Source organism: Miscanthus floridulus, chromosome 17 (genome assembly GCF_019320115.1).
Source record: "Miscanthus floridulus cultivar M001 chromosome 17, ASM1932011v1, whole genome shotgun sequence".
Lineage (NCBI taxonomy): Eukaryota > Viridiplantae > Streptophyta > Magnoliopsida > Poales > Poaceae > Miscanthus > Miscanthus floridulus.
This window is the reverse complement of record NC_089596.1, coordinates 99,517,471-99,527,314: the sequence shown is the minus strand read 5'-3', so window position 1 is coordinate 99,527,314 and position 9,844 is coordinate 99,517,471. Positions and strand designations below refer to the sequence as shown.

The following is a 9,844-nucleotide window of genomic DNA, read 5'->3' as shown; positions in this document are numbered from 1 at the left end:
AAGAGTATTTCCATCCAAAATTTACTACTCTCTGCAGTACCCTCGTGCTTCTCATATCGTATATATAATCCGGATTATCAATTCATCCTCAAACGTGTTAGCACAACATATGTCCACTGATAACGGGAAGTCTTATTTCAAGACATGTCCAACGATGGGACGAAGTTCGGTTCAAACCAACTCGAAGAGACTCTCTATATTCTCTCTAATTGTTAGAAATAAAGATTTTTTATGGAAAAATACGCTTCGACGGCTTCTTTATCTGGTTATCCAAATATAGACATGTTCTATTCCGGATTTTTCGCTAGTTAACAATAGAAAATTGCAATGGCTCACTAGAGTGCACATAAGATATTGAAAAAATATCGGAGAGCGAGAAAATATAAAAACCGTTTTTTAGGTAAATGACTCTTCAAATGATGATTTAAAGAGTGGGTTTTAGAAAGACTCTCGGAGATGTTCTAATATATATTGGAATAGATGGCATGATCCTTAAATAAATATTTGAAACTTAGATCGTTCGGGTGACCGTCACGTACATGCCGTTGCAACGCTAAGAATTAAAGCACGTTGTCCTCGGATCATCCGGTGCATCAACGGTCATCTGGCAGCGTCCGATCAATCATCTCCACGACGTACGGCAACCCGACCGCTGCCAGAAGACACACGTCGATCGTCACAGAGAACAGAGGCAGATTCGTTACCAGAAAGCAATGAAGCATCTCTGCAATTCTGTATAGTATGTGCACCTCCACACACACACCTTCAAATACGAAGGACCTACATATTTGTGGTGGAACTATATATCTAAATTCAAGTTCTTGATTTAACGTAGATGTTCACATTTTTTTATATTTATTTATTTTAAGATTTAATGGTGTTGTTTTTAGGTGATACACAATCTGTCCAAACTAAGCGTGTACGGTGACTTTATCAATTTTGAAGTTTGCTAGCTCAGTTTCTCGGATGTACGAATATACATGTGTAAATTCATAGGAATGATTGTTCGCGCATTTTTAAGTGTCTATGTTGATTCAAAAAAAATCTTAGTCAAGAGTTTTCCAATATTTGTTTTTTCCAAGATTACAATGCTTAGAGAATATCGCGGTTCCAATATCGTTAATTAATTAATTAATTATAAATAAAAAAAAACATGTTTACCTTGCCTTTCTTTCGCACGGGGCCTCGGATAAGGCCCTGAGTCACCGTGCCAACCAAAAACGCATGGAGGCGTCTACCTCACCGCAAAAGAGACACACTGGAATGTCAGATGACGGCTGAACGGACGGACGTACGAGAGCCGGTGACATCACACCAGCCACCACGCGGCGGCCCCCTTCCGTCACTCAACCTGCCGGCGCAAGCTTGACGATGGCCGAACGGGCTGGAGTGCAGCCGGAAGCAAAAGCAACCATGGCCGAATTGCGCCGCAAAAACACCAGCCCGTTCGGCCGTTTCTCGTGCAAGCAACCGCAAGCTCCCCCGATTTGTTTATGGTCCGCCCGGGTTCCTGTAACTTGCAAGTCAAGTGCCGGTCAGAAATGGCCCCGACACGTCGGCCACGTCCGCGAAGGCGAACTCGTCATGCACGCGTTCCCGTTCCCGTTCCCGCGGGCGCCTTTAAATCCCCCGCACGTTCCATCGGCGGCGGCAAAAGGCCATTGATCGCGCGATCGGTTACATTTACATGCATGCGCCATTACCGCCGATCAACGAGTAGGCGAAGGCGATCGATCTGGTGCGGAGGGGTCGATGGCGGCGGCGGCGGCGGGGACGACGACACAGCGGCGCGACGACGTGGAGTCTCAGCGGGAGCACGACGACGATGGTAGTAGCCGCCGTGAGCAGCAAGAGCAGCAGCGGCCTCTGCTGGTGAAGCGGCGCTCCTTGGCCGCGGACGACATCGACGGTGGGATGAGCCCGGTCCAGCGTGCCATCAGCCAGACGTACCAGAGCACGGCGCACCTGGCGAAGCTGCTGCCGACGGGCACGGTGCTGGCGTTCCAGCTGCTGTCCCCGGTGGTGACGGCGCAGGGCCACTGCGTGCGTGCCAACCGCGCCATGGCCGCCGCGCTCCTGGCACTCTGCGCGCTCTCCTGCTTCGTGCTCAGCTTCACCGACAGCTTCCGGGACGCCGCCACGGGCGCCGTCCGCTACGGCTTCGCCACCACCGGGGGGCTCTGGGTCATCGACGGCGGCGCGCCGCTGGACGACCCGCGCGCCGCGGCGGCGTACCGGATCCGGTTCCTCGACCTGGTGCACGCCGTGGTGTCCGTCATGATCTTCGCCACCGTCGCGCTGCTCGACCAGAACGTCGTTGCCTGCTTCTACCCCGTGCCGTCGGAGGACGCCAGGCAGGTGCTCACCGTGCTGCCCATCGCCATCGGCGTCGTCGGGAGCATGCTGTTCGTCACCTTCCCGACCACCCGCCACGGCATCGGGTTTCCGCTCTCACAGCACTAACTTATTTGGTAGAATGATCGATCTCTACCTGTTTGAGACTTTGTATGTACTCCTATATCCATTCCCATTTCCAGTTGTAAATAAATTGCACAAAAAAGATTGTGAACTCCGTTGAAGGAGAGATGAGTATAGCTAGATCAAGAAACACAAGATATTTTGTCGGTGTTTCGAACCACCGGCTAGTAAATTTGTATCTACACGTCTGGCATGGATAGTGTGCTCGGAGGACACAAGGATTAATACGGGTTCGAATGGAATGTCCCTACGTCCAGTCTGCTACTGCTCGTGTTACCGGCACTAGTTTGTAGTAGGGGTTACAAACGGGTGAGAGAGAGAAGGTCCCAAGTCTCCGGTGAAAAGATCGAACGGAGTTGAGTCTTGTTGAGCTCGTTCAACCGTGTGCTCGTGCCTCTCTCCCACATGGGGCGTCCTGCTTCTCCTTTTATAGGTGAAGAGGAAGGCGCATGTTGCAGAGAGAGAAAAAGAGAGAAAAGGAGAAAAGCGAGGGTGAAGAAGGCCTCCAGAATCGCGGCGTGCGTCCTTCATCTCCTTTATGCGGATCTCGTCGGTCTTGTAGATGATGACGAGGACGGCTCCACGTCGCGGCCCTGTTCGTCACTGGCGCTATACGCAGGCGTCGTCAGCCAGTCGCGGCGCTCCACTCCGTTCTGGCGGGCGGCGCGGTCAACAGGTACTCCTGTCAGAAGCCATACGGGGATTAGGCAGCACAACGTCGGCACACCCGACACTGTTGGCGACGTGAGCCCCCAGGTATGGTCCGTTGTGTCCATGGGTCACGTCGAGACATGCCCACTTCCCTCTCGGTGTCAGAAGTTTAACTCTGGGGTCGTACTCTTAGACCCGTAGTGGTTGGAGGCGGTATGGATCCCCGTCGGGCGAGACGGAACCCGCGCCCGAGGGTTCTAGCGAGACGTAGCCCGCGCCCTCAGGGTCGGGCGAGACGGAGCCCACGCCCGAGGGGGTCTGGCGAGACAGGGCCCACGCCCTCGGGTTCGGGCGAGACGAAGCCCGAGCCCTCGGGGTCAGGCGAGACCTTAAATACGTCTTGGACCATCCAGACGAATTAACGTTCGTGGCCGTTAACTTCCTTCCTCCGGGTATCCCTAATATCGATACCCGACAGTAGCCTCCGAGCCTGCGGAGGAGTAGAATACTCATTTGAAGGCTTTTTTCAGGCAGGAGGACTCTGAGGGCCTCGGTCTCCATTTGCAGCCCATGGGGTGTCTTCGTAGGGTTGCGATTCCCTTCTGTAGCGATCGGACTCTTGGAAACATGTAGCTGCAGGATTCGGGGGGGGGGTGAAAAATATTTCTCTTGATTCTGATCCCTCCCTAGGATCCGATCTATCCGCCATCATCATGCGACCGCGTATTTGGTCTCCTTATGAGTCCAACTTTCCTCGAGCCCCCACGCGTAGCAGGGGTCCGGTCGAGGGTGTAACACCCCAGGTGTTACGTACCTGTTTAAGCTTAAGGCTAAATAATACCTAATGAATAAGTTTTTCTATGCTTGGTAATGAACTCTTGCATGAGATGATAAGATACATGTTTGTTTGAATCACTTTGGTGAATAAAATTAATATGCGTGTTGCCAAGAAACCTTGCTATTTTGCTCAAACACCTCTAAATAATCTTGTGAACAAAAATTGTCTAGGGTTCATGTTGGAAAAATCCAAAGAAAATGTCTAAAAATACCAAAAACCCTAACTGTATTTTAATTGCTTAATAGTTTTTGAGAGCTGGATAAATAATCATTTTTAATATACTTAAAATTTTGTTAATATAAAAATGTATTATAAGTCATGTACTTCGTGCTAGGGTGCTTGTTTGTGCCTAGTTTGAACGTTTGATAGTTTTATTAGTGCTCCAAAGTTTGAATAAAATGTTGTTTCCTGGGTGACTTGGGAAGTTTCTAAGTGCTCAATGTTTTCTCTAACACTGTAATGTTTAGTGCTGTTTATCTCCTAATCTGTGATTCTAATGGTCATGGTCCCTTAATATGAGTTGGAGATTGAGATGTTGGGAAAATATCTTATACAGGACATGGGGCTAAAATCTTGGCTGAATCCTCTCTGCGGTGTGTCAAAGAGGGGCACTTGGCCCCTGTAGTCGCCCATGCCCTGCTCTGGCCATGTGCACGCACAGCGGTGTCATCCTCATCGTGATGTGCCTCTACGCCCGCCCATGTCACGCTGCTCCCTGCCTTGCCTTCTTCTACGCGTCCCCGATCTCCGCTCCTCACTTCCCCGCTCATGCTCGCTCTTTTCTTCTCCTTGCCGCGACACGAGCACCCGCCATGGCCGAGCTCTAGAGCTCACGACCACACCACCATTCTCGCTACTACGTTCGGTCGCAGGCGGAGCTGAGAACACCACCGTCTCTGCCTCGACTTCCTTGCTCCCTCACGTGTGCTTGTCGCGGCTAATGCCGTCGGGAACCACCACATCGCTGCCCCAGTCCGCCGCCGCCGCTGCTCGCATGCCCGCCATCGTGGCTTGCGCACACAAGCGTCCATCGGTTGCTTCAAGCCAAGTCACGACCACTCTAGGGTCCGCGCGGGCTCAGAGCGTCCTCCCGGCCTACCATCGCCGACCACCACGCCCTGTAGCGCTACTGCCATAACCCGTCGACCGCCTACGCTCGCTACCACGTGTGGCCATGCTCCTTCAGGCCACAACTGGGCAGGTCGCGGCCACCCCATGCACGGACATGGTCTCCACTACCCCCGAGCACCACCACCGCCGTTGCCGGCCACCAAGTTGTCGGAGATTGGCCCTGCCGTCGTCGTCTCCTCTGCTCTGTTCCGTGAAGGAGGACTCATGCTCCTAATAGAAGCTTTTCTAGGGTTCCAGATGTAAATCCTTGACTCACACAAATAGTACTGCTGGAGTGCGGGTTTATTCACAAAAAGCTCAGGGGCCTCGGTACAAAGTGTTTGCCTTTTATGGTTTTCCTTTTTCTTTTTAGTATAAATCGGCTAAAACTTTGAAAATTCATAGGAAATTGTAGAAAAATCCTAAAAATGCCAAACCAGTTTTGTTACACTCCACATGACTAGATCTATGCATTAAATATATAATATCACATGTGTTAGCATAAAATTATTGCTGTATTTTCAGATCTATGTTTCCTTGATAAATTAATAGAGGATGTTTGGGTAGTGCAAATGCAGTGAAATTTTTATGGTAAACTAGTATGGATGTGTGTATGCTCTGGTAAAAATTTCATATATAGTTGAGGCATAGTTTCTGAGTATGCATTTATCATGTGTCACATGCTTTTATTGCCTTTAAATCTTAATTAACTGCTAGTAAATAATCCACTTATCTAGAAATTATGAAATTTATGCAGTAGTTATGTTTAGTTAAGATACCCATAAATTTTTCATGTCCAAAAGAGATGCTTGGTGCGCCTCCTTTTTATTCCTTGGTTGTAATTATTAAAGCTTTTATATATGTTGGGTGTTTGGATTAGGGTTAAATACATTTGTCTATACTACTTGTTTTATATGACGTATAGGCAAAGTGTGTTTAGTGATTAGAAGTGTGCTTGGCATGTTATGATAAGCATTCACTTGCTTGTTTAAAATGCAAATGGTTGTGTTTACTCACTTGTGTGATAATAGTAACTCCCAAGTAAGTCGCTAGGAGAGGATGAGAGTCGAACCTCCAATGTTTAGTTACACTTCACCGTGATGATGTGTTGCTTGTCTTGTAGTGTTTGTAAATGTCTTGTTATGCTCGTTTGACTTAAGCATGCATTGCATTCATGCATATCATTTAGGAATAATGATGAATCAATGGATCAACTGAAGGATGTCGGCGTCAAGCGGGAAGATGGTGTATTAGTTACTAGTCTAGGAGATGGAGATGGTCAGATCATGTCCCGAAGATGGAAGAATAATAACTTAGTAGAGTACAAGTTTACCTAGGCAAGCCCCGGTGCATAACCCCTATTTTTCAAGCACTTACTATTATGTTGTTTGTGGATTAAGTTGCAGGAGTTGCTTGAAACCCACTTGCATAATATTCTATTCTATGAGTCCTACTAGTATGATAGGAATCGTTAGTATGCCATCTTATAGGGCTTACGGTAGAAGTCAAGTGATGGACGGTCACTCGCGAGAAATAGGTGATGGTCATATTGTTACTACTATCACATGAACTTGAGATGCTGGATAGTAATTAGAGACTAGGTGGGAAGCGGGAAATGGTTTTTCTGAATGGTTGGTGGGTGCTGCAGAGCAAGGCTCTGAGTGCCCGTTTTTCCCATCTGTGTCGATTAAGGACCATACCGTTGGTAGCGTTGTGGCAAGTTTGAAGGTACCAAACACATAATAGGTGCCTGAGTTACAGTTGACCATGATACTAAGTACTATCTTACAACTAAGGTGCCCAAAACGTTCACTGAAGTGTTTCTCTGGCCATTCTAGCAGTTGTTTTTGGGACAGGGAATGTCCATGGTAAAACTTATGAGGGGGAAACCCGTCGTCGGTTCATGGGGCGGGCCTCATAGGGTGGGTTCCCCGGGGGTGGTCAGGTCATTTTAGGCCTTAGTTGTACGATGGAAATGGTAGCCTTGTACTTGTTCCTTCGAGAAGTACGGGCGTGTGTTTGGGATTGCCCAGCTAGATGTACATCGATTGCAATCGCCACCCTCCTCGGATATGGATACCACTTGTCGTATCACTGCCATCATAGTTAATGCAACTGGAACATGGAGATGATGAGGCTTCGACCGGTTGATGAAAAATATTCTGATTGCTTACCACATGCTTGAAAGTAGTTCAGGTGCTTACCTACAATAATTAAGTAATGAACTTGATGTGACTACTAAAACTTTGAATATAAGGATGTACTATTAGTAATGCTCCTTTGCAAAACAACTAAATAGCTAGCAAAATAGCCCCTGCATATCCTTGAGAGTCGGGAGACTACTCCCACCTAGTCAAGTAAGTCTTGCGGAGTACATTATATACTCAGGGTTTTATTCCTCCTGTTGTAGGTAACAGGTGGATGCTAGAGCTAAATGTTGCTATGTGTGGATACCTCCTGGTGGGCTCAGCGAGGCTTCCTCTATCGCCGCTATCGTAGCATCTTATTCTTAAATCTCTACTTCTGATTCAATGTTCAAAATTATTACCTTCCGCTGCTTTTGTAAAATGACCTTTCTTTCGTTGTTTTATGAAAACTATTTTGTAATAACTCCATTTTTTTTGTAAAATTGTGATGTATGAAATGGTTAAAAATATTGTAAGCTTTACTCACTTATTTATGGTCCTGATGAAAATGTGGTTATTCGAGTTCTCCCTTCGAGTGGGCTCGACAGACTACCGGGTTTAACTTGGTCTCTTGTATACTTAGTGTCAAATGACCGATAGGTATACTTGAGATTAGGTTAAATTGGGTGGTTCTGCCATAGAGGGGTCAGCTAGTCTTGTGATCGTCCTCCCTCAATCATTTTTTCGATAAAATAGAGAGGCTGAGTCGTGCCTTGTTTTCCTCGATGGATGAATCATGGTGCTCGGTGAGCTGTTAACGGGCTAGTCTGAGTGGGGCCCTGGCTTTCTGTTCATGGGGGCCAGCATGGATCAGCTGGTGACTGACTCTTGATTCTTGGTGGCAAATCCATATAGTTCTTGGGTCTGTTCGATCGATCCTAAGGGCTTGCTACCTTTCTTCGAGGAAAAAACATGGACTGTGAACCAACCAAGACTCAAACATAGGCCAGGATGCCTGCGGTGCTCGTGCACCCATGTACTGGCCGCTAGCGGGCCAATCCCTTTCCATCCCTCACTCTAAAGGTGCCCTAGAGTGGTTGTGAACCTGTCGGTGGGCCAACCTTCGAACTCATGGGCCTAAATGGGCCATGGGAGCGTTTTCAGCTCTGTATCCCTTCCTTACCTATGACAGTTCTCAACCCATCTATCGGGTGAACCATCATCCAGCGCATCCTTCGAGGGAGCCCTTCTAGCACAGGACTTATCTACCAAGATAGAGGATGAGATCATCCCCCCCAAAAAATTAGTTAGTCAGATAAACAAAGTGGTGGTTTTGTGTTATAAAAAGGTTACTGCATTCCGACCCTTTTCCATTGTTAAGGATACAAAGCTTAAGGCACGAGCAAAAGAACCCTGATCATGCTGGTGAGTAAGAACGCCGTAGTCACTAGGGCATAGGTTCCTTGCAGTCCGACCAACTTTACTCAGTGTTCATTTCCTCAACTCTCGCTTTTAGATCTTAACATGAGAAGAGGTCGGGCACAACGATTGTTTCTGAATAAGTATGCTCTTATTAGCCCCTGAGTGAGGCATGGCCCCATGTTGTTGCTAGGGTCGGGTGTCACTAAGGATCGAGGATGAGATAGCGAAAAATAAAGCATTTTTGTATTTCAGAAACACCATTCTTAGTTGTCATGGGTAGATGAATATGCTAAGGGTAAAAAGGATGTAGCTGCTCGATGTTCCATGCATTGATGAAGACCTTGCCATCGATGGTCTTAAGCTTGTAGGTACTGGGTCGGAGCACTTCTACGATGGCATATGGTCCCTCCCACGGTGGAGAGAGCTTATGATGGTTTTTGTTGCTCTGGACAAGGCGGAGTACCAAGTCCCCGACGTTGAAGCCCCAACCCCGCAAACGACCGATGTGGTACCGACGCAACGCCTGCTGGTACTTAACCGAGTGGAGGAGGGAACATCGTGTGCCTCATCGAGCTGATCCATGGCATCCTCGAGGGAGGCCTCGGCTCCCTGCTCGTTGTTCACAGTGACCCTCAGTGCTCTATAGTTGAGGTCAGTCGGGACGATAGTCTCATAACCGTAGACCATGAATAAGGGTGTGTAGCCGATGGCCCGGCTGGGGGTCATCCTTAGGCTCTAGAGCACCGTGGGGAGCTCTGCGACCCATCATCCACCAAACTTGTTCAACTGATTGAAGATTCTAGGCTTGAGACCTTGTAGGACCATGTCGATCACGCGCTTGACCTACCTGTTCGTGCGGGGGTGCGCCATGGTGGCCTAATCGATGCGGATGTGGTATTCATCATAGAATCGGAGGAACTTTTTCCTGATAAACTACGTGTTGTTGTTCATGATAATGGAGTTTGGGACTCCAAAGCGATGGACGATGTCAAGGAAGAATAGCACGGCTTGCTCGAACTTGATCACGGAGATTGGCCAAGCCTCTATCCACTCTATAAACTTGTCTACGGTGACAAGGAAGTGTGTATAGCCCTCGGGTCCTCTCTTGAGAGGTCTGACCATATCGAGCCCCCAAACCATGAATGACCACATGATGGGGATCATTTGGAGTGCTTGGGCCGGCAGGTGGGTCTGCCGAGCGTGGTATTGACACCCTTCG

At 48.3% G+C, this 9,844-nt stretch overlaps 1 protein-coding gene across 1 annotated transcript; it reads left to right on the top strand.

Moving 5' to 3' along the window:
* Positions 1 to 1,388: 1,388 nt before the first annotated feature.
* On the top strand, positions 1,389 to 2,674 carry LOC136518919 (protein DMP6-like). Its single transcript, XM_066512606.1, has one exon. The coding sequence runs from the start codon at positions 1,753 to 1,755 to the stop codon at positions 2,461 to 2,463; it is 711 nt and encodes a 236-aa protein (XP_066368703.1). The 5' UTR covers positions 1,389 to 1,752; the 3' UTR covers positions 2,464 to 2,674.
* Positions 2,675 to 9,844: the final 7,170 nt, after the last annotated feature.

Bases quoted from the DNA above. Each gene is read 5' to 3' on its own strand.
- LOC136518919 (XM_066512606.1), top strand. From the start codon at position 1,753: ATGGCGGCGGCGGCGGCGGGGACGACGACACAGCGGCGCGACGACGTG.